General features: G+C 38.7%; 1 protein-coding gene across 3 annotated transcripts; it reads right to left on the bottom strand.

Annotated features, from left to right (window-relative positions):
* Window positions 1–3,719: 3,719 nt before the first annotated feature.
* Window positions 3,720–16,968, bottom strand: sgk2a (serum/glucocorticoid regulated kinase 2a). 3 transcript variants are annotated; one of them, XM_086277653.1, is made up of 14 exons: window positions 16,852–16,968; window positions 15,147–15,210; window positions 14,935–14,989; window positions 12,258–12,319; window positions 11,967–12,024; window positions 11,201–11,284; window positions 10,106–10,237; window positions 9,006–9,118; window positions 8,857–8,893; window positions 8,682–8,768; window positions 7,154–7,249; window positions 6,562–6,717; window positions 6,168–6,257; window positions 3,720–5,518 (listed from the first exon to the last, which is right to left on the bottom strand). In XM_086277653.1, the coding sequence occupies exons 3-14, from the start codon at window positions 14,947–14,949 to the stop codon at window positions 5,363–5,365; spliced, it is 1,086 nt and encodes a 361-aa protein (XP_086133779.1). In that variant the 5' UTR covers window positions 14,950–14,989; window positions 15,147–15,210; window positions 16,852–16,968; the 3' UTR covers window positions 3,720–5,362. The 3 variants fall into 3 exon arrangements, with proteins under 3 accessions (XP_086133779.1, XP_086133781.1, XP_086133780.1); XM_086277655.1 differs by having other exon boundaries at window positions 14,935–14,986; XM_086277654.1 differs by having other exon boundaries at window positions 14,935–15,210.
* Between the last annotated feature and the right edge of the window lie 5,010 nt (window positions 16,969–21,978).

Here is a 21,978-nt window from a genome sequence, read left to right as displayed (position 1 = left end):
TAACGGCTGCTCAAAAGACAGGCTGGTTACACTGCATGCACGACTTCGGCTTTAACATTTGTAAAAGGACTTTAAGAAAATAAAAAGCCCACATCAAAACATTAATGTACCACTGAATATATTCTAACGTAATAATAACTTCCTCATAAAACCTTTAGTGGGGCACTTGGTAGGCTAATTGTTATGCAGCTGTTTCAATAACGTTCTGCCTGTAATGTCTTTAAAATGGCAAATACTACTTGTGCTTGCTAAAAATGGACATTTTAAGATAAGAAAGCCTCCTTTTAAAGTTATAATAACGTTTTGATGATTACCATTGCCATTTATGTAAATGTATATAACGCACATTGTTATCAAAAGATAGCGTCAAAATAATAAGAGATTAACTTCATCCATTATTAAATTAATTTCATTTTAAGATCCATGTAAATACCTTGTCTATGGCAAGAGTTTAAGTCCCCTATTTATGGGGATAATTGTTTTGTTTATGTCATGGCGTTGTATTATATCTTAAAATCTCTTATTCATTTTCAATTCAATTCAGTTTTATTTTGTAAGGTAAAGACTCTACAATATATATATATATTTTTTAAAACCCTCAACAATCACATGACCCTCTATGAGCAACCACCTGGTGACAGAGGGAAGGAAGAACTCCCTTTCAAACTACAAGCAGCACCAGAATCAGCCTGTCCTATGAATACATATCATGCAACTATGTTTTACTGTATGACCGGTTCTTATTTGTTTATACACCAGTTTCCACAGGAAGCATACAAGTGCTCCACAAATTCATGTTAAGCCTTTTCCTTATTTTTATCAAGTATGTGCTTTTACAAAGGTAGATGCTCAAAATAAACATGACCAAATTCTAAACCTTTGGCTTTGGCTGTCCTCAATATGTTTACCCCAGACAGCCAGGCAGATCTGGGAGAAGCACAGAAGCCCTATCCACCAACAGTTCGAATATTCTGCTTACTAGAGGTAGCCTATCCAAAGAAAGTTGGCTTAAAGGGAGAGTGAAGAGAGCTAAAATGATTTATTTCATAGCCCAGATGAACCCAGGACCTACACCAAAGCCCAGGATCAGATTAATAAAGATTATTTTGAATTGTGAACCAGGTAAACCGCTCTATAAGACTGGAACGAAGTAAAGATGGAGGCTGAAATTAGTGTTTTTATTTTTTAATTTAAAAAAAGGCGTGATAATAAATATCATTATTTACGGCATGTTTATGTTGTTTTATCCTCCCTAATATTTATTTATTGGTTATCAATTTACCTAAAGCAAGTTTGATGTCTACACCCTTATGAGGATGCCGGTGGATGATAAGGTGTCGTCCAAAATTCACCCTTTGCAGCAGTGTTGCTCAGGAACAACTGGCTCCTCATCGTTGGTGCAGTTTCACACTGTGTGTTTCCTATAATTTATAAAGTTTATATGTTTGCAGTGTTGAATTTAAAAAAAACTGTTTCAGTGTTTATGTTGGATCCTGTATTTTCAGCTTAAGGTCACACTGAAATCCAAAGAAGACTCTGGGACACGACAGGTTCTGTTGTCCACATAATGATACTGAGAACCATACAAGTTGCAAACATGTTTCTGTGTGTACACTGCACCCCTTTGACTTCTGCTTGAGTGAGCAGTGTTCACGTGCAGTGTTGGTGATTTTTGACCACTAAGTGGGGCACTTCTACCAAGGTGATGGCGAGCTGTTAATAACTCTCAACTTTCCTCAGTGAGGTGAACATGTTTCACTGTTGGATTAATAATTTATCTGTTAATCTCACCTGAAAAATTGAAAAAATAATGAGTCTCTGGTGGTTAATGTGACCACAGCTTGCAGCGCTTCACTTAGATAAGTTTGTGGTGATATAATAAAAAGCATAAAGTGATGAAATCTGAGAAGTTACGATCGGTGATGAAAAAGAGACAAAGCCTCCATCATATACAGATGACTCACCCAAGGCTGTCAGTTAAAGCTTGTTGTATATGAAATCTTTTGGAGAATAAATGAATATCCAGAATCAATGAAAGACTTCCTTTGCTCTTTTAATTATTCACTGTTATATCAGTTTGATAAACGCAGTTATTGTTTTATTATGTTACATTGCTTTGTTGATACCAATTGTTTATTGTGCAGCTTCTAACTGTGTTTTTAGTTTTTCTTGGAAAGCACTTTGTTAACTTGCTATAAAAGTGTAATATCTGGATTATCTGGATAACAGTATGTCGTATATTACATATCTATTACATAACCAGTTTTCCAACATGTCATCGCTTACACTGAAATTACAATACTATGGCATTTCCCTCTTTACAGTCATGGACATTCCCACTTTGAATACATGTGGAAGCTGAGTGCCGTTGTGGCTCAGTAGCAATAACCAGAAATAGGAAAGCACAGCAGAGTCTTTACTTTACCTATGAAGCCCAGGGATGGAACTGGAGACAATCCTATTCTATATTTAATTTTGTTTCCTGATTTTTTTGTCTTTTCCCAATGAAAACATTTTGACATGTCCACTTAGGTAGAAGCTATAGGCCTGTAAAAGCCATCTTCTTCTCCTGCTTTGCAAAGTGAGAAATGTCTCCAATCTATCTGCATCTCCTCAGTTCAACAACTGCAAGTTTGTTTGTTTGTTTGTTTGTTTTTCCACTGTCATAACTGCTCTCTCACAACTGAAAAAGAAAGCAGGCAAAAACAATCAACCAATGAGAATCATTGGATCGATGACGAGTTGAGCAGAGTTATGTTTATGTAATAAAATAAAATGTGGTGCCAAAAGGACTTTGAAGCAATTGTGTGGTGGCGCATGTCATTTCAAACGTGTTGCACAATAACTTCCAGTCTGTATGACTTTCACCTGTGCTTTGTCTTTATTCATGTCTAAGTAGAAGTAATATTGTATTTACCAATCCCAAACGTAAGAGATGTGGGCTTTTAAATTTAATTGCATGGAAAGATAATCAGAAATTATTATATTCGGACTTCAAAAATAGCAAAATTCCAAATCATATCCAAGCTGTTTATTAAAAAAATAATGTCTTCTGTATAAAACTTCAGTACTACCTGCTGAGTGTGTTTTCTGCTTCTGGATTTAGAGGTTGCCTTTAGGATCTCTTTATGGATGAATACATTTTGTTGAAATATAGTCGCACCAAAACATAAATTCAGCACAAGAAGCTATCACTGTCTTACAGTAAGGAAACTGTTGCTTTAAAGGAGGGTGACCATGACTGCTGATTGATTGCATCACAGACTCTGGTCCACTGAATCCCTCATTTGTTATACAGGTCTGTTCTACTTTTGACCTTTTTTTAAAGTCTTCAATCCCACGTTAACCTCTGATTCAATCTTTAGTAGATAAACCCTGTCGCAGGTCACCACCAGGAAGAGCTTGACATTTTTACATGCTGGTCGACGACTGAAGTGAATGATCAAAAACATAGTTCGGTCACGTTAAACGATGCAAGCAAAAGAACACGTAAATATTTTGGCAAATATTTGAGTTATTAACACGCATAGGTGGATTTTTGCTAATGTTGGTTTCGGTCACGTATGGCGCCGCTGCTGGCAGCGTGACCCAGCAGTTCCTGTGTTTACAAGATCTGATGGTGAGCGGCAGCTCGGCACACAGCTTTACAACTTTAAAGGTCTGACCAGAATTTGACCCCTACGAGCAATAGACCATTTGTAGATTTAGAGGAAAAAATGACAGCTGTCACTCCAGAAATCATGCGGGTACATGAGTGTATTTGGTTTCACAGTAAAGCATGTGATACACCATTTGTTAAGATGAAATATTGAACAAGATTAACAAGTTTTTAAGGAGGTAAATATCAGCGTGCTATGTTCAGAAACCAGAATACATACACAAACAAGACTTCAGGCGTATATGAATAGAATTATAAAAACAGAATGCAAGGACATGTTATTGACTGTACATTTTTAACTGTATCACCTACAACTGCCATCACCAACTTCACAGCCAAGTCAGAGAGGCACTTCACAGTTTACACTGATATAATCACAGTAGTACTGTAATAATCCTGCTGCAAAGCTGCTGCTGTATATTTACAGTACTCGACACCGTATTTCCACAAAGACATGGCAACTTTTTTAACCTGTTATATAAACCAGTGAAGCTAAACTTATATCTACAGACAAAAGAACAAATGAATACTTTGATCATGACTACTGTATAATCCTCATAATAAACGACTATATCGTGCACACAGAGCCATAGCTGACTGACTGACTGAAGTTAGTCAAAGGTACTGCATCAGTGCATCATTAGCAAATCAGTGTGGACATTTAGTACATTTGCAGCTATGATCACCGCTGCAATAACTAGTAGCCAGTGTTTCGCACCCAGCTATGCCACCTTCACTGTTTTATCACTGCGAATAGCATGGCTCGTATTACTTTTCAACATTTTTTTCTCCTTCTTTGGTCAAAGATTTTTTTTAATCCTTTTTTTGGTCTTTAAGGAGAAACATGCTGCATAGAATCATCAGTAGCACCGTGTGACAAAAAGATAAAAACAAATGAAGAAAACATGCCTTTGCTTAGGCTGCTGCCCCCGCGACCCGACCCCGGACAAAGCGGATGACGATGGATGGATGGATGGAAAACATGCCAAGTGTGCACTGATAACTGATGTTAAAAAGCAAAACACTGCACTAGAATTGTTACTATCTAACCTGTTAAGAGTAAGAAAGTTTTTTTTAAAAAATATATGAATTTCTTCTTGTAGTATTTTTTCTTTCTTTTTTTTATTATTCCCTGTTTTAACTCAGTGCTGGACTCCATGATTATTATCCGTTGCTAAATTTAAAAAAACATGTTCATCAGGATCTACTTTCTATAAAAACAGGCTCAGTGAGCAACAATGCTAAGTCTTGATATAGACACACAAAGATGGTGTTTTGTGCAGGTACAATATGCTAAAGCCTTTAAAAAAATACAAAGAAAAAGAAGTTTTGTCTTTATCCGGACTCATGTGTTCTTCATTTCTCTACAAATAACTGAAATAAAGGCACTTCTTGTTACATTTTAAGGACACTCCAACTGCATAACTTGTTTGTGTATATCCTAAACACGGGACCCCCCCAAACAAGACGTTTTACATATTTCGAACTTGAACTTATTTCGAACAGTGTCTGCATTGCAGACTTGCCCTTTCTGCTACATACTCGCTTCACTGCAGCGGTCAAACATGACCGATGTCATGTGGGATTCCTGCTGTGTTACATGAGGAACACTTATCTTTGTGAGAAAACTTTTAATAATAATGAACAAGATTTCTGCGCTAAAAAATCATTTAAACAGTTAGCTGCGATTCATCTGTCCGGATGTCACAGAAAGCTGTCCTCGGTGCCGACAAAGGAGAACCCATTAAAGGCGTTGCTGGAGCTGGTGCTGGGATTGAACTCTGGGGTCTGACTCACTGAGTTAGGAACCATTTCTCTGGTGAACTCAGGATCAATATGTTGAGTGTCAGCTGGGCCCCTCTGAAAGATGAAACAATTTTAAGCGTAAATAAGGATGACTGCTATTATATGCATTATATACAATGCATGACAAGGTGTCCTAAATGTAAAACTAATATACAGCGATGCACAGGCCCATTTGTCTAACTTAAGTCTAACTAGTGAACACTGATCTAGAGAAACTTCTGAAAGCTGGTGTTAAAACCAAGTTTAAATAGTAATCGATTAAATGATGCATGTGAGTAAATTCAGATCAGCTTACTCGTTGACATCAATATACTGAAAAAGCCTAGAAGCACAATAAATGATCCTTATTTTCATTAAAGATATAAAGTATAATATGTTTCTATTTCATATGTAAAGTGATTGAGAAGCAAAGCCACACCAGTCTTTGCAACAAGTAAAAGAGTTTCAACTACATAATGACTAAGAGTGCAAAAGGTCAGAGGGATTTCCTTGCATTAATCTTTAGCTAGATAATAACATAAGATGGGATAAAGAGATTCAGGGACAGATCTGAGAGGGTTTTACTGGCTGATCGCTCTGAAACATTTGTGGTGAGTGGAAAGAAAACAGAACACCAGCTAAGGTGGAGATAAGTGGTTAATAAAGTCACATATGACGAGGCAGGCACACAGAAAAGACACGAGCAGGCGGAGCAGCAACTCACCACATTAGGGTTGTAAGGAGGGGTGATTCTCTTGTGGTAAAGGTCGTCCCAGTTGATCGGAGTGAAAAAAGTGTGGTTCTTTATTTCTAACTATAAATAAAAGAAAGAAAAAACTTCACATGCTTAACTTTTTCATGCCTTTCATAAAAACAAAATCACACATATAGTGAATCATGTAGAACAAAGCCAATAGCTGCTACATGCAAGGTAAATGTTATCAGAGGGCTTGGGTGTGGAGCTCTCTTTAAAAGAAATCCAAAACTCTTAAATAAAGACTACACCCAGCTTTTATTTGCGCCAACATTTATTGCAGTTATCCCTATTCTAAGACTAGGCTTATATCCTGTCTGGGAAAGCATCTGTTTTAATATGGAGCAAAGACCGAAAGACTTACAAAGTCTGCGATGGCTCCCAGGCGTCTGTGCTGGTCTTTCTGGAGAAGACCCATCAGCAGAGAGCAGGCGGCCTCAGACTTTCCCGGAGGCAGCATCAGCGGCTTGTGAAGGATCCCATCGTACATTTCACCAATATCACGGCTGTAGAAAGGAGGCTGAAAAGAAGGGATGCAATAAATATCATTCATATGTAACATATCAAGTTTCTTTTTAAGGGAAACGAGAGAAAAAATGTTAGCAGTTTCTACCAGGAAGTCATCATGGCTGCGTGCCCAGTAAATGACAAAGGGAAAAGAATTCCTCATAAAATGTAACTCAAAATTCAATCAGTCTGTGTCTTTAAGATGTTTAACAAAACACACCTTGTCCAAAACCTTTCTTTGACCATTTACGACAAGGTCTACTAAAAACTGAGGTCAAATTTGGATCCACATATAGGAGGATGGTTTTAACCTTTAACTACTTTTTTCTGTGAGTACCACCAAAATAATGTGTCTTACTTTTGCGGAAGACTACTTCTTGGTAAAAAATTAACAACAGTACAGTACTGCCAAAACTCATAATCCATAAACCCTAAACAAATACGCATACCAGACTGAAGAGCATCTCATACAGCACGGCTCCCAGGCACCACCAGTCCACTGTCCTGTCATACGGTTCCTTACGAAGAATCTCTGGCGCCAAATACTTTAGACACATGATAGAGAAAAAAAATGAAACGATCCAAACTTTGGGTTATCAGGGAACATTTGCTTCCTACAAACTATTGTTCACCCATAGTCTGCATGCTTGTGTTTATATAATGCAATCTTCTTTATCTGGTCCACCTGTTCAACTGTTTGCTAATGCAAAGATCTTATCAGCCCACCAGTAACTCTTTGCCTTTAGGCATGTAGATATGGTCCACATGATCTGCTCACATTCAAACAGAGCACCAGAATGGGGAAGAAAGGTGATTTAAATGGCTTGACATGGTTGTTGGTGCCAGACAGGCTGATCTTTCAGAAACTGCTGATCTGCTGGGATTTTCATGCAAAACATCCAATGAGCTGCAGCTCTCTGGGTGAAAATGCTGTGTTGATGCTGGAGGTCAGAGGAAGGCTACGGTGAGTCCAATAACCGCTTGTTACGAGCAAATTACGCAAAAGAGCATCTCTGAACACACAACACATTCAAGCTGATGGGTTACAGTAGCAGAAGACCACACCCACCAGGTCCTGCTCCTGTTAGTAAAACTGAGCCTACACAGAAAAACCTTTTTTTTTTTTTTGCGACAAATTGATTTGGATTGTAAACAACATGAAAACATGAATCCATCCTGCCTTGTATCAGTGGTTCAGGCTGTTGGTGGTATAATGGTGTGGGGGATATTTTACTGGCACACCTTGCACACCTTAGTAGCAACTGAGCATCGTTTAAATAGCACAGCCTGCCTGAGGATTGCTGCCCACCATGTCCATCCCTTTATGACCACGTGTGTAGTCATCTTCTGATGGCTGCTTCCAACAAAATAGTGAGGCATGTGTCAGAGTCCAAATAATCTCAAACTGGTTTCTTGAACATGACAATGAGTTCACTCTATTCAAATGGCCTCCACAGACACCAGATCTCAGACCAGTAGAGTGCTTTTGGGATGTGGTGGAACAAGAAGATTCATGGATCATGGATGTGCAGCCGACAGATCAGCAGCAGCTATGTGATCAAGTCATGTCAATAAAGACCAAAGTCAGGGTGCAGGTTTAGCTCAGTGTGTTGAGCAGGCGACCACATCACAGCCATGCGGCTGAGAGCGACTGGCCCTTGTCCGACCCGCGGCCCTTTGCCGCATGCCCCCCCCCCCCCCCCCCTCTTTCTGTGCCTCTGCTTTCCTGTCTTTTCTTCACTGTGTCTATCAAATAAAGCTGAAAAAGGCCAAAAAATTAAATATACAAAAAGACCAAGCAATGTGAGTAATGTTTCCAGCACCATGTTGAATGCATGCCATGGAGATTTAAGCCAGTTCTGAGGGCAGAAAAAGGTGTCTAGCCCAACAATAGCAATGTGTAACTAATAAAGTGGCCAGTGAATGTGAATTTAAAATATGCTTCGTAAACGTTTACTGAAAAAGTTTTTTACTCACTTCTGGAGTGCCACAGAAAGTCGAGGTGGTTGCCTCTGGCTCCACACCCTCCTTGCACAGCCCAAAATCTGTCAGCACCACATGGCCCTGCGCACACAAAACAGTGAGTGACAAACACAAATAAAGCCTTTTTCCCCTTTAAAGTGTTAAAGCAAATGGGCTGATCCTGACTCACCTGACAGTCTAAAAGTATATTTTCTGGCTTCAGATCTCTACAATGAACAAGAACAAATCAGACCGTCAGTGCAAAAACATATTATTACTTTGTATTTTCAATTTTTGATAAACGATAGGTTTCAATAAACGTTCGAGCGTCTCTTTAACCTGTAAACAATGTTGAGAGAGTGAAGGTAGCCGATGGCGCTTGCTACCTCAGCCGTGTAGAATCTCGCTCTGGGTTCTGAGAAACACCGCTCTCTCTGCAAGTGGAAGAACAACTACACAAAGAGAAAGACGGGCGGAAAGAAGAAAATAAAATTATATTGAAAATTTTCAATGCATTGAGAGATGAGACACTTCCAAAGTCTCAGGAAAAAGCTCGGTATAAAAAAGGTTTTGACTTGCTTTGCTTTTTGAGTGCTGCAACAGCAAACAAGAGGAAAACAACAACATGACATCAACTATGTCTCATACCAGTTTCAGTTTAGGCTTCATCATTACAAATGTGGACAAATTTGCACAATAGGTGAAATAAAAACCATCTGATCAGTAGACGGAAATATGTTAAGATTTTAGATAAGACATTTTCTAATCTGTGGGCTTTTGTTTCAGTGACGGGAAGGTTCACTCTTGTACCTGTAGGCTGACTATGATAACACTATAAAACTAGCAAGAATTGAAAGCTTGTGGAAATCATCTGTTGTACTGCACTTTGTCTAATCTTTACTGTTTTAGCAAGAAAAAAGCGAATTTGTAGCAGTTACACAAAAGAGAACAAAAATAAGCTAGAGGTAGATTGTTTGTGATGACAGCAGTACTTCGTACACTGATGATGCTTGTTACAGTAAACAAATAAATCTAATTGCTTCCTGTCACCCAGGAAATTACTAATATATCCTGTACAAGTGGAAACAGTTTGTGTCATAAGTGTACTGAACACGCTATACGGGCTGCAAGGCATCGGTCTTGTTGACAGTGACCTAATTTATTACAGAGAGCATCTAATGTCATTGCTTTTTAACTTAGCACCTTTAATTGAAACAGTCCAACAAACCATGAAGCTACAGTCTACAATCTTTAATGTTAAATTCAGCTCATTTAAGAGACAACTCAAAACATTTTTATTTAAAAAAAAGATCCAGGTACTTTTTTAAAAAGAAATCTCTGAAAACTCTGATATTCACCACGCTCCAAGCCACTTTCTGACAAAGTCTAATGAACTATGTAAGTGGAAACGATTTATTTATGTATGTTAGCGCATGTACCTCTCCGCCATTTACATAGTCCAGGACAAAGTAGAGCTTCTCTACAGTCTGAAACGAGTAGTGAAGCCGAACCAGAAACGGGTGTTTGAGGCTCTTCAGCAGCACGTTTCTCTCTGCCATGATGTTCTTTTGCTAAAGAGGGAAAAGGAGAAAAATAAGTTCTGGAGCTTTTCTGCTCCATGTTTTTTGACAAAAAGGCCTTAAATCATTTTATTTCACTATAAAATTTGAAATGCACGTACGAACATAAATAAATATTGTTTATAATTCACAGAATATATTTGCAGTGATGATGCATAAATAATACAAAGAAAAAGGAAAATAAAGGAAACATGTTTAACACACATCCTGTGTAATTTATTTAAAAAATGGCTGTAATTCATAAACAGTTAATGTAAAGGTTTTGAAAACCCGAGAGTTTGCACTTTAATCACATTTTGATAGTCCAAATTAAAATCCAATGTGATGATGTAGATACTAAAAAAAAGCATGAATAACGTGATTGTTTTTTGCCCTGGAGTTACTGCGCTCACATGCTTCTGGACCAAAAGAAGCACATCAATGACTTCTTTTCATGCTGCTAACTGAAATCAGTTGAAATATGTGTACTTTTTTTTAAATTACTCATTAAACATTATTTGAGCCCCTTTTTAAAGTAATTAAATCAGTGATGTGCAAGTTATCTTTCACACTATGAAAAGCTTATTTCATTACATTATTTTATTTCATTTAATGTCACTTTATGACAAAAAGGGATGACTGAGGAAGAAGGTTGCCAGCGAGCATGGTCAGTAATAACAATCAGTTTGTCTAATCAGCAATTATGCTGTCTAACAAACACCTGGCCTGGCTTTTTTTTCTGGAGGCAATAAAATCTGTTCTTTGTACAGAGCTGTAGATTAGATAAGCCTGAGACCCTGTTGCTAGGTAAAAACTCTAACAACTATCAAAGATCCTCACTATCACAGAGGGAACCCTTGGACAGTTATTTTCCATTGTCACCACCTTATCCTGACACAATTCCAAAATGCATTTCAACTAAACGCGGATTACTGGACCTATAAAACACATTAACACAGTGACAGCAGAGCCCACCTCTTTTTTCTTCAGGATGATTTTCTTCTGCAGGACTTTGACAGCGTAGAATTTGCTGTCGGCTTTATGCTTGGCAAGCAGGACCTGTATGGAGGTTCACTTGTTAGTGCCTTGTTTAGCAAACAGTCTGCACCACCATCTCAGCATTCTGCTTTCAGGATATTACATGAAAGTAGCGCACGCAGCACAGATATGTCGTCTGTGGAACCAGATAATACCGAGAAATCTGATAAGTTTGTTGACACAAAGAGCAAAAAGGCCCGAGGTGGACATGAAGCCACAAAAACGCCTATTTTTTAAGATCTTTAGGAGTTGAATGTCCATATTTATTATGTTCCACTGGACGACGCTCAGGAGACCGAAAGAGGCCTCAGTGGATTGTACAGTTAATGATTCATGAAGAAAGGAGCACATTTCGATTAGACAGTAGTCAGCAGGTAGACTCTCACTGACCCCCGCTGCAATGTCAGCAACCGCACGCTATGTAGTCTCTCTCCTTCTTTCTAACGCCCTCTCACTTGTCTCACAAGGTCAGCACAGTAAAACCCTTATTCATTTGCATTAATACCATTAATACCTTCAACTGGATTTGTTATTTATTAATAAAAAAGGAAAAAATTTACTCGAGGAGCCGCTGCAGCCGCTGCACCTCCTTCAGTGAACTGAAGGAGGTAGAACAAGGAAATGACCGAGAGGAAAAAAAGCCAGGAGATGTATTAAACAGCAGAAAGATGGATCTATAAATAAGTAATTGTTTCAGTGTTACCTTTCCAAAGGTCCCTTTGCCAATGACAGCCAAGAAGTCAAAGTCAGTGGGCCTGGCACTGAAACAAGAAGGTAATGTATTAAAATTACATAATAACTTCTGAGATACTTTATTACTAACAGGATATAAATCGTGGATATAATGCTGGTAAGAGTTTCTCCTCATACAGCAACATCTCCTTAATAAAATACAGACTGTAGATAATTAAAGTTTCTGTTTGAGGTGCTTCGATCTGACATTAAGAAAGTTAATGGGGAGGTGGAGCTACATGCAGGTTAGTGAGTTACTGACTTTGGGTTTGCTGAAGGTCCCAGGTTAACATCATCTTGAGGAGAGGAAGGTGGTGTCCGCAGCTGGAAAAAAAAAAAAGATTGATTCAATTGATTTATAAATAGGCTTCAGCAGCAGGAAAAGGATACATGTCACGATGTATTCGATTATCGAATGAAAAATACAGAAACTAAGGAGTTCGCAGTAAAATCTCGACGAGGTAAGGTCATGTCTAGCACCTTTGAAACACCAGAGCCATTCAAAAAACTTTAGAAGATCAAATTAAAACCAAAAAGATGAAACGAAGAGAAGAAAAGGCAGAAATGATCCCAGTAGTAATATTAAAAATAAAAACAGCAAACACAATGTTGGCACAGCTACCTGCTGGTTAAAAGCAATCATGAATAAAGGGGCTAGCTGGTTGTGGCATTAAGCACCATAGCAGCTGTGCATTTAGCTGCTATGGTGCTTAATGCTCATCCTGCTTAGTTTAAGATCTGTGCAGTGCACTAGCTGACCGGATCTACTGGGTTTGTATCCATTAAACATCTCAGATATGTATTTAGGGCCCCAAGCCTTTTAATGATTTATTAACAACCAGTAATACTTGTAATTCAGTTCTATATGTTACTGGAAGCCAGTTCAGGGAGCCGAAAATAGGTGTGGGCAATTTACAATTTTCAGGAGCTCAGGAGCAAAGCTGCTCAAACGTATTTTAAGGAAACTTGTGGGATATATCTAGAGAGCAGTTATTACAAAAAAAGTTTTGTAATCCATCCAAATTCTTCCGCTTATCCAACTCAGGTTGAGAGGCGGGGTACACCCTCGACAGGTTGCTAGTCTGTCGCAGGGCTAACACAGAGAGATAGACGACCGCTCACACTCATATTCACACCTACTGGTAGATTTTTTACCACTTAACCTAACCCCCACTCACTGCATGTCTTTGGACTGTGGGAGGAAGCTGGAGTAATTGAAGAGAACCCACACAGACACAAGGAGAACGTGCAACACTCCACACAGAGATGCTGGATTCAAACCCATAGTCCTTCTTGCAGTGAGGCAACAGTGCTAACCACTGTGCTGCCAGACACCGTTAAATTACTGCTAATTATTGAGTATAATACATATTTTCTCTGGTATGAATTTTGTTCTTGAAAAAACTTATTGCACTTTTTGGTTGAGACAAACTCTTGAAGTGGCAGTGCTGGAGGGCTTGTTAGTTTGTCTACAGCAGCAAACAGAGTCTGAGTATTTCAGGTGTTTTCATTAATAATGTTAGTAAAGTAGGATTAACTCAAAGATGTAGATACAGACACTGATTAAAAATGTCATTGTCAGTCTGAAGACTGCTTCTGCTCAGTTTTCTTGTAGTTTCTCTTTTGATCTGCTACCATTATAACATTTTTCCACAGTGCTTTCTGTTTACCAGAAACAGTGTTAACCTTGACAGGTGCAATGTTGTCAAGAACCCTGAGAATGTTAGAGTTACTGCTTGAGCTGGTCATCCACAGACTCTGCTATTGCACTATTACATCATACCAATGGTTTGCATAAATAAAGTACTAGTGTTTTCATTGAAATTCCTCTTTCTAATAGTTTTGAATGTGGCTTGGTGGACTGGGGTGACCATCAAAGAAGACACAAAAATGGTCAGACAGAACTACATCCAAAGCATTAGGATCAGACTCGTAACGGAGCTGATCTTAAGCCCAGACACTACAATTTTCAGGTCTTTTTGATGATTTTGTATATGAACACTGAAATACCAGAAAAATGTAAAAGGATCAAGATATGTTCAACATTATGCACCACCATTTAGTAAAGAAGAGAAAATATAATTCTCTGTAAGCCGTATGTTTGATCTGGTCAAGATTTCATGCCCTTCCTGATGCAACACTCCCCAGTTACCCAGGCTTGGGACCAGCACTGGGAGTACTGTGGCTTGTGGACTCCTGGACAGAATTAACAATGAGTAGATCAGAAGGAAAGCTCAGGTTCAGTGGTGTGAAAACAAAGTTAGAGAGGCAAGGCTGACTCTGGACATGTGCATAGGAGGGATAGTGGGTATATCAGATTAAGGATTAAGTGGAGCTGATGAGCAGGAGGAAAAGAGGAAGACCACAGAGGAGGCTCATGCATGCATTGAGGAAGGATATGCAGAGGGTTGGTGAGACAGGGGAGAATGCTAGGGATGGGGTGAGACTGCGGTAAAGGGAGCAGCCGAAAGTTATAGTAAAGAGGAAGATTGACACTTGGGTCTTGCGCTCTTTTAAATAGCAGTCTATTCAAGTCTGATCTATTCAGGTTTAAATTATGTGGATTAGGATTTTGTGAAAATCTACTCTGGAAATTAAAAATCCAGAACCAGAGGAAAAGACATACGTGAGGTTTGCCTCATTTAAACAGGGAAACCCATCAAAGGTTAAGAGCAACACAACAAATGCATAGATTTGTCTCGTCCTAAGTGATCACATCAAACAAATGGCACTGCTAGAGATCATGTGCTGAATCTCTAAAATATTGATTCAGTGTGACCTGATCAAATACGACGCGACATGAAAGCCAAAGACACTCCAGATGTCGATATCAGTTCACTCATTAGACATCTGCTAAACAAAGCAGGACTGGACTGCAGGCGCGTTTCCCTTTCACCCAACAGAGTAAAATAAAAGCATCATGATAAAATTACACTCACATTACAGTGTGCCATGGTTACTATACTCCACTCCCATCAGTGTTTGACAGACCTGCTAGGAGAGGAGAAATATTCACATTCAGTGGGCTCAGCAGCTTTTGTAGGGGTAAAACATATTCAATATTTATAGGTAAAAAAAAATCTACTCATCTGCTCTGACTCAGAGGAACGTGGTCATCTAACCTCCGTAACCTGCGCAGGTGTTAACTCACCTCATGTGACAACAGCCTGAGGATCAAGAGGAGCTGGTAGTTCTGGTTTGTACTGAAGAGGATGCTGGAACAACAGAAAGACTGTGATGGGCCTCGTGTTTGTGTAGTGTGTGTCTGTGTGTGTGCTTGCATTACTAATGTTATGAAGGGAACACATTTTTACAGCGTTAGGAGACGCAAAAATAAAATCTGTAAATTTTACTCTTAACATTAGGGTGAGGGTTATGTTTCGTAAACTAGAGGTTATGGCAAGTTTTCAGAAAGTTATTGAAAGTCGGTGCGATGTCCTCTAAAGTGATGGAAACATGACCCTGTGTGTGTGTGTGTGTGTGTGTGTGTGTGTGTGTGTGTGTGTGTGTGTGTGTGCGTGTAGCGTGTCGGTGAACATGTTTATATGCTAAATATTGTTGTGTCTTTTTTCATATCTGTCAAAACATATGGGATGACCAAGATCTCTCTCACTCACACACACACACACACACACACAAGCACATCCATCTAAACACACACACATAAAACAAAAGTCCCATTGATCTGAGGTCATGCTTTTCCTAGGAACCCTAGGCCTGTTTATCTATTTATAGGCAAATGAGGTGCTGAATGTCACATTACATTTGTGCAGATGCATTTATTGTAGTTTGTATATAATAATATTTTAAGGCCAGTTAGTAACCGAATCCGTGCAGTTTCACACCCCAAAAAATAACGATTTTATGCTACATTAAATAATCTACAACTAATGAAGAACTCTCATAGACACAGACTGTCACTTACATAATGCCTTTCTAGTCAGTTTGAGCACTAAAAAAAGCTTCTTACCACAAGTCTTTAAACTTGATCACACACATTCACACGGTGCTTTTACTAACATTAACGCACTCGAACATTTCGACATGCAGAGTGGACGAGCCGGAGTTCGACCCAAAAGTTTTCCAATTGGCCTGATCCACATCCAGCTCAAAATTTTAGCTGTTAAAAAGTGTCCAGTTTGCCAAATTTTAACTTTAAGAGTGTGTTTCCACATTAAGATTGATATGAAGAAAGCACTCTATTGTTCATTTAAATGTAACCCAAAAAAAGTGAATAAATAGACTGCAGTTTGGCTATAACAGCGAACTTAATGCATTATTTAATAATGACACATTTGGTAAGGACGTGACAGGAGGTTAAAATGATGCACATTGACAGTTATGATAACCTCTTAATCTGCCACTAAAGCTACACTCAGCAAAACTACAACTCTGTTCAGAGATTAATCCTCAGAGCAAACCAGAAACTAACTCACAGAAAGACTCGTGTTCGCAAAACTAAAAGCTGGATAGAAAACTGAATCATACAAGAATAAAAACCTATTACAGAGCCTTCTTAGAAAACTGTGACTTTCCTTTAAAGAAGGGAAAAGCTCAGCTACAAGTCAGTGATCTGAGTGAGAGTTGGGACTAAAGACAACATGTAGAGACTTCCTAACGGGGCTATCAGTACAGTATCATCAGTAACCTTGATCGATCACACAGATCACATATGGACGTGTCTAAATATCCAGCAGGCTGAGGTTGTTAGCAAGTTTTACAAGCAGACCTGTGCAATAATGATGAGCACCACAGTGACGCTCCACACTATCTGTGCACCTGTTATTATTACCCCGGATATAGAAAATGACCCGAGGAATAAATCACGCAGAATAGGTCAGAAATGATCAGCTCACCTGTGTGAAGGATGAGGTGATCCGTGCTCTGCGCGCTTCACACTGACAGGACTCCAAACAGAGCGCAGTCACAGTGGCAGCTTGAGGCTGATCTCAGGTCAGCGCATCTGCTTTTCACACGTCATGAGGGGACGTGGGCAGGACTCCACAGAGTGAATCATTGATGAAATGTTAGCGAGCTTAAAATAACAAGGCGGTGCAAGGGCGCAAACTTTCAGCGACCCTGCGTGCGTGTGCGTGTGCGCAAATAGCAAAATTTCCGGAAATTGCTGTGTGGTTTCAAAATAAGGTATGTAAGATATAAAATAATGTAAGACTGATATGTTTTTTAACCTTCCAAAGTTATTTGTCAAGAAAAAAGGTGAAACAGCGGTCACATTGTTATAGATACTTCACGTATGTGGTTACATGAGTACATGAACCCTAACTTTAGCGTCATGTAAAGCATGCGTACTAGGGGTGCCAAAAAGGGATTTCCGATTTTTCTGTGTGGGTTTTTGTTTGTTTGTTTTCTCATGTGTAATTTCTGCGCACGCACTGTTAAATAAACTGTGTTTTAAAACTCATTTGTTTTGTAAGCATCTATCACAGATTGTAGGCCAATAAAATCATTTCGTTTAATTAGGGGTAGATATTTTTAGCGCAACACAACTCTTGTACATGGCTTGCTGGGCTATAATCTGTCAAACATATCTCTCACGAATGATATCAAGTCATTTTGAGCCTGAAAGAACATCGATGTCACAAGGTACACGTTGCAATCCATTTTTGCTCAGGTGACTTTTATATATCCTTAGTGTATCAGCAGCATTAAAAAATGTATTTTTCAAGAGAGATGTGGCCAAGAGGGCAGCAGAAAGTGCAACAAATACAACATCACAGTTCCATAAAGATATCTTAAGTGGGCAAAAATTGCTGTAATGATTATTATGAAAGTGCCATGACGCAGAGTCATAAAGACACTTGCCAGATATGTCAGTTGTGTATTTTATAACACCTTCATAAATGCTGTTGACTACAGTCTGTTTACTGTATGAGTAAATATATTCCTTATTTAAAAAAAACCCACTTTGAAACATGAGGAATCGCTTCTTGTCAGTCAGCCGACAGAAGCTCAAATTCAGTCCATGGGAATCAGTTATAAAAACTCATCAGTTAACTGCAAATCCAAGTTAAATATATTAAAAAAGTTAAATATATAGACAGTCAAGTCTCTTGGTTTCTAACAATGAAAGTGCTATAGTTTTGTCCTTACAAGGACTTTTAAAGCTTTGCTATTAACTTTTTTATTTATATGTAGCCATAGTAAAGTCAGTGAATGTGGTCAAACTGACACATAATGTTAAAACTACACAGATTTTTCTTATGTTCATCATCTCTTTTGAACGTTTTGAAAATATACTAAAAAAAAATGCCAGTTCCAAACAGGTTGGGACAGGGCAGGGGTGACTCAATTTGAAATGGTGGAACAATTTCAGAATAATGGTCCTCAGCATAAAATTGCAAAGGCTTTGAATATCTCATCATCAACATCATCATCAAATATCGATTTTCTGGTTTGTCCCTTCCACACAGAGATTTTTCCATGTTTTGATGTTATTATATACTGTAGATGATGAGAAAAGATCTTTGGTTCCTCAGACACCCACAAATGCAGGTAATAGCTCTGTGATGCAAAGAAGAAGGCATGGAAACACTGGGCCAAAGATCTGAGGCAAAGAGGAAAACTGTTGTTAAAAGAAGCGGGGATGCTGTACACTGATAATCATGGCCCCATTTAAATTTACTGCACTCATATGTGACCTGTGACCCATTAAGATAATCTAGCTTCTGAAACAGCCCCATATAGTTCATAGACTGGTAACACTTTGGCCGTTACCTCATTTTTTGAGGTTGTCGAGTGGCTCTATGCCCGGTTAGTGGGGCATAGTCACACAGTCCCACAGTTTGAGAACAACTAAAAACAATGAAACTTCGACAGACTGCAGAATAAGTCAGTAGACTCTACTCCCAGCAAGGTTTGTCACTTTAGATGTGTTTTAACACACGTGAAAGAACATTTGAATAAAAGTGTGTCATCTTCCCCCCAAAACACTATGTTATATAAAGATGTTACATGACAAACTAAACTAAAAAAGTATTTATGAAGTATTCATTGAACTCCCCGGGCTTTATAAATATCCAAGTCATTTTCTTTTAAGGTTTTATGATAGTGGTTTCAAACTCATTCTACATTGTGGGCTGGGCCAGAGCGATTAAATGATACATGTGTAAAGTTCATCGCTCTGACTGCCCTGTAATTAAATATTTAGATTATAAAGTTTTCATTAATTACCAGAAAATGTACTTGTACTTTTGTGTGGTATGGATGGTGGGTGAAGTCTGTATTAATCAGAAAAGCTGACTTAAAATACAGTAAAAAGTTTGAAATATACTCAAAATATATCCTTCAAATTTTCTAAAGCTGTCCAGTGGGAGACATTGGAGTGTTTGCCGGGCTGATTTGAACACCCGGGCCTTATGTTTGACACTCCTGATTTATCATATCTTTTTTTTTTTTTTTTTACTGTACTGTGGGTTCAGGTTTCCATATCATGCTTCTGAATACTGAACTGCAACAAGCTTTCAATATTAAAATGCGCACAGAGCTGAACGTTTAACACAGCTCAACACTAGTTTCAGTGTAATGGGACTTTTCTTTTGTTTAACTCTGCTGCTCGTACAGAAAACATGGGTTAATGTTAAAACCAAAAGTCCTGACTTTGCTTAGCGCCATCTTCTGATATTATTAAGAAAAAAATAAGACCTGGTCAACTGCTGCTCCTTCCTGTATGAAACATTTGTTACCCAGCAGTCAACTGAGTGCTTTGTTTGTTGTCTTGCTGCTGCAGGTTATCAGCAGCGCCTGCTTTCTGGCCTCTGCAGTGGAACAAGAAGATAAGTAGTGAAAGCAGAAAGGGCGTGGAGGGAGTTATCGCCACCATGGCCAAGTGCTGACAACAATACGATCAACAGGGGGATGTGCCTGTAGGCATAGTCAGTTTATAGTCAGTACTGTGCACACAGAATACCTGCACACACACAGGAAATGCAGGATTTATCATCTGTAGCAGGAGGCAAGAGACAGAGACATTAATCAGACAAGACAGGTGTGGATGTTTATTAATTCATATGGTTTAAATGACATTTGTGACCCAAGATTATCTTGACACGCACACACACGCACACAAATCCCACCAGAGAGACATACAAAGAAGTGATATTTAAGATTCCAGGAGCCCTTAAAACATTCAGCTTTCGTCTCACAATATCAACTCCATACAGTGTTTTAAACAAACCCTGACATCAAATGTAAACATTTCTGAGAACACAGTTCGCCCGGCGCTTCCTTCACATGTAAACTGCAAGAGCGCTCCATTGGCTAGATACCAAATACGTGTTTATAGTGCAAAAGGTGGATTTTTTGCACTCTCTAGTGACCGAGTGTGGGAATATCCATGTGTAAAATCCATTTGAATTTCACAGTTGTGCTAAAATCCCAATGCAAAGAGTCCGTTTCATCTATTTATAACAGCTAAAAAATAATTTCAGACGTTTTGCATATAGAGATAAAAATTCAAACACTGTCGTTTGTTTTCTCTGCCTCGGATTCGAGAGCTGAGGGTCGACGTTTTAAAAGTTACATTTCGTCCTTCACTCGAGCGCTCACATTTTCGGTGCAGCGCGCAGAATTTTGAGGCAGTGAACATAAAGAACTAATACTCAGGAATAATCAGTGAAATGAGCAAAGGCTTCCTCTGCGACTCAATCACAAATCTAAACAGTCTGAACAAAGCAGCTCATTTGATTTCCTTTTTTTTAACATTACAGTGCAACAATTTGTCTAATATATAAGGAACTGTAATATTAACTGTTGCTGAATACAGCACTTCTGTATCAGCTTCTTTATTGCACAAAACATGAAGCCTATAAGAGCCTCACAGACCAGCCTCACTTACTGCATCAAAATCCTTTTACTTACTTTTTTTTTAATGTGGAACCCTTTCTTGTCTTTTACCCAACCTTTTTTTTTTTTTCCCTTCATTTCCATTAGTTGATACAGTATTTCAGGATGATTTCTTTTCAACCTTGATACATGTTCCTTTCACTTTTACTCGTCAGACATTGCAAACTGATGGGTTTTGTCACAATCCAGGTAAGAGTTCTCATCACATCTGGCCACGTGTGAACTTCATCTTAAGGTAAGTTGACCTCTTTGGAGGTTTCAACTATCCTTGTACATCAATAGGAACTATTCTAACTTAGGAAGTAAACGTACAGTATCAGTACTTATATCAGCTGCATTGGTGTAGGCAGGAACTGGATGTTAATCTTCCTTGTACAGGAAAACAAATAAAACAGTATGTCTGTTTAACAAACATCTGTTACATGACATCACCTATTTTTTCCCCTTCACACCACTGAGAGCAGCGGGTGTCTGCAGTTCTCTGCCCATCCATGTGTCCATAAGTTTGTATACCTTAAGATGGACAACTTTGTTCATCTTAATCAAGGACATGATACCTTTTGAAGGTTTTCGGGGATTGTCTTTAAATTTGGAAGTTCAAGCACGAACTGATTAGAATTTGGTAGTCGGTGTTTAAAAGTCGCTGAGAGCTTTTGGCTTAATTCACACTGTGATATCATTTCTCACAATAGCTTAAAAGGATATGTTATTTATAAAATTATAACATTTTTATGTTCAAATAGTAAAAAAGTTACCCGCAGAGAGACATGGATGTAAAGTGCGCTTTGGTAGGCAGAGAAATGCAACTGTGGGGTTTCCAGCCGTTCCCGCTGGCTTATAATTCAAATTCAGTATAAAGTATGTGGGTTGAAATGTTGAGATTTAGCACAGCACACACAGACGTACTGTGGCTAAGGGATATTTTTTGAGGGGTTTTGGGTGAACCAAACCCATCAGTTTCTGTTTTCCTACATGTGCTCCATCCTCATATCCATGACAGTCCTCCATTACTCTCCAAAAGTATTCATATTTTCTAATCAACCTGAATCTTCTAATCTCAGCTCTGTTTCTCTTTACCCTGATTGGACCTCACCCCCCCACCCACCCCCCTCCCTCCTCCC

Source organism: Aulonocara sp. 'chitande type north' Nkhata Bay, linkage group LG20 (assembly GCF_057382095.1).
Source record: "Aulonocara sp. 'chitande type north' Nkhata Bay isolate Kocher_YH1m ecotype deep benthic linkage group LG20, A_spYH_male_GT1.1, whole genome shotgun sequence".
Classification (NCBI taxonomy): Eukaryota; Metazoa; Chordata; class Actinopteri; order Cichliformes; family Cichlidae; genus Aulonocara; species Aulonocara sp. 'chitande type north' Nkhata Bay.
This window is presented reverse-complemented; position numbering and strand designations above follow the sequence as displayed.

Bases quoted from the DNA above. Each gene is read 5' to 3' on its own strand.
- sgk2a (XM_086277654.1), bottom strand. The intron at 11,285-11,966 runs GTAACACTGAAA...ACCTCCATACAG, and splicing joins GCAAAGGGACCTTTGGAAAG to GTCCTGCTTGCCAAGCATAA. The intron at 10,238-11,200 runs GTGGGCTCTGCT...TTCCCTCTTTAG, and splicing joins TCATCCTGAAGAAAAAAGAG to CAAAAGAACATCATGGCAGA.